The sequence below is a fragment of the Phragmites australis genome, chromosome 9 (assembly GCF_958298935.1).
Source record: "Phragmites australis chromosome 9, lpPhrAust1.1, whole genome shotgun sequence".
In the NCBI taxonomy this organism is placed as follows: Eukaryota; Viridiplantae; Streptophyta; class Magnoliopsida; order Poales; family Poaceae; genus Phragmites; species Phragmites australis.
The window spans coordinates 5,399,795-5,402,274 of record NC_084929.1 but is presented as its reverse complement, the minus strand read 5'-3'; the positions used below and the strand labels follow the sequence as shown (position 1 = coordinate 5,402,274).

The 2,480-nt window shown below is 49.6% G+C and overlaps 1 protein-coding gene across 1 annotated transcript; it reads left to right on the top strand.

Annotated features, from left to right (window-relative positions):
* The first annotated feature begins 736 nt into the window (after nt 1-736).
* Nucleotides 737-1,936, top strand: LOC133929686 (uncharacterized). Its single transcript, XM_062376471.1, has one exon. The coding sequence runs from the start codon at nt 974-976 to the stop codon at nt 1,616-1,618; it is 645 nt and encodes a 214-aa protein (XP_062232455.1). The 5' UTR covers nt 737-973; the 3' UTR covers nt 1,619-1,936.
* The last annotated feature ends 544 nt before the right edge of the window (nt 1,937-2,480 follow it).

The following is a 2,480-nucleotide window of genomic DNA, read 5'->3' as shown; positions in this document are numbered from 1 at the left end:
GGGAACACCTTCATGGTTGATTACTTTGGCTGCAGTTGAAAAAACTGAGAGATAATATCTCAGCCCCCCCTTAAAAAAACACAGATGAGGCTTCTGAAAATCGTAAGACGTTCAGTCGATGGTGTGAATACGTGCTGAAAAAGAAGAATATACGATGGCGAGGTTAGGTCATCTCCAACAACTACTTAAATTTTTATCCTCAAAAATACTATTACAACATCACTTATTTTTTCATCTCCAACAACTACCTTATTTTTTACCTTCTACTGCTCTTTTCTTCCCTCCGGACCCACTGTCAGTTTCTGTACGGTACTGTAGCACCAGATAAGCATCTCTGGAGACCAATTTTCAGTACTACAGTATTTTTTTTACTATAGCACTGAATACCTCCACTGCTGAAGATAACCTCAGAGGACAAGACGCTGCAGTGGACGACGAAGACGCTACCAGAGACAAGAGGAGGTGGGCGGCACGGGGAACCTCCGTGTGCGTTAGGCTAAAAGAAGAAGAACAATCTGAGCATCCGATTCTCATCCGACGGCCGAGCTGCGTCGGGTGAGCAAAGCGACTTTTCCAAGCGCATGAGATTTAGCATCGCACTAAAGAAAGGGCAACCTGAGTTATCTTTTTGTACCACCACGGAATGCTTACACCAGCAAGCCGCAATCTATGTCTCATCTCTCATAAGACAACAACCTTTAATTATGTCCACTAACAATGCCGTGTCACATGCTCGTTGGTCGACGGCAAAAGTCAGCTTCAGAGAGAGAGAGAGAGATCAGCAGGAAGTAGACAACTACAGGTACTATGGCCTTCTTCTCCAGTTCTTGCACTGCAAATAGCTGGTCTACTGATATAAAAATCACTTGCTATAGTTGCCAGTTCCACACACCTTCTCGTTCTCAGGCGGCAGCTACTTCACCCCTTCCTTCCTTGCAACCTCTCTCTCTCTCTCTCTCTCTGAACAGAGTGCATGTTCGCCATGGCAAGCGCCGGCTGCAAGGAGGAGCGGGAGCCTGGCCTCTACGAGAAGCAGGGGAGCAAGCTCCATTCCAAGATGCTTTCCAAGGAGGCGGCCGCCCAGCTCGCCGTGCCGTCGTTCCGGGTGTACTACAGCGTGGCCTCGGCCGGCGCGGTGCCCTTCCTGTGGGAGTCACAGCCGGGCACGCCCAAGAACGACTCGCCCTCCGCAGCCACGCTCCCGCCGCTCACACCGCCGCCGTCCTACTACGCCTCCGGCGGAGCCGGCTCTGGGGGGTCAAAGAAGCGCCGGTCAGGCCTCATCGGCACCATCCTCCCCAGGATCACTCTCCTCCGGAGGCCGGGCCGGTCGAAGCCGTGCTCTTCCACATGGTCTTCGTCGTCGTCGTCCACCATGTCGCCGGTGTTCACCGTGCAGTCGTCGCCGGCCGCGGGCGGCTTCCGCGGCCACAGGCGCACGTTCTCGGCCGGCGACGAGGACACGGACACAGCGGCGCGGTGCTTCGGGATGGAGCGCGCCTGCTGCGAGAGGGGGATGGTGAAGGGGTGCGGCGTCGCGGTGGCCGTCAGGAACGCACTGGCCGCGGTCGTCGGCGGCAAGCCCGGCCGGCGAGCCACCACCAGCGCAGCAGCATAGAGAGGCTTGATAATATGGCTAAAGCTCAGGGTGTGCTTTGCATTTTGCCGCAGCACATGTAATCTATCTACCTGCTTAGTAGTTACTTAACGTGCCATGCCAAAATTAACCGTGCATGATATGGAACATAGCAGTATGTACGTCATGTACGCGTTGGTATGTATGTATGTAACCGTATATACGGTACGTTCTGTGTAGCCTGGTCCTGCAAATACGTATGGTTGTCCCAAAGTCGATGAGTGAGGTAGATCTGACGGATGCTACTCGGTACTCCTTTTGAATTTTCCTGTTCATCATGAAAATTATATATTTTCAGTATTTCTCTTTCGGATTCTCGTGAAAAGATTCTCGTCCCTACTGTAATTTTGGGATTATGGTGGTTTTCGCAAACACTCGTTTATTTCTATTTTGGATATTTGGACATTTAAGTTAGTTAGAAGTATCTTGTTCGGAGCTGCAAAAGCAAAAGTTTACTAGAATTATCAAAGATTTTGCTAAATAATCCCACAGCAAAACAACACGAACTCGCTGAAAAATGACCTCCCTGAATTTCATCCGATATGCTATTTGGATCATCTAGCCAGCTTGTCTAAAGTAGTAATTTTGTAATAGCTAGTAATAGTACATAGTTTATGGGTCCCAATGCAGTTATTGATGAACCTTAAAAGAAAATTAAGCACAATTCTATGGGTCGATCCCGTGTCTTGCCCCCCTCATGATTCATGAGTCATATCTATGTCATAAATTTGCCCGCAATTTGTTTTCTCCAGCTCACTGCTACACAACTTGAAATGCAATATACTAGCAGTAACATGTAAAGGTAGCCAACTGGACTGGATCTAATGGGCCAACCCGAGGCACA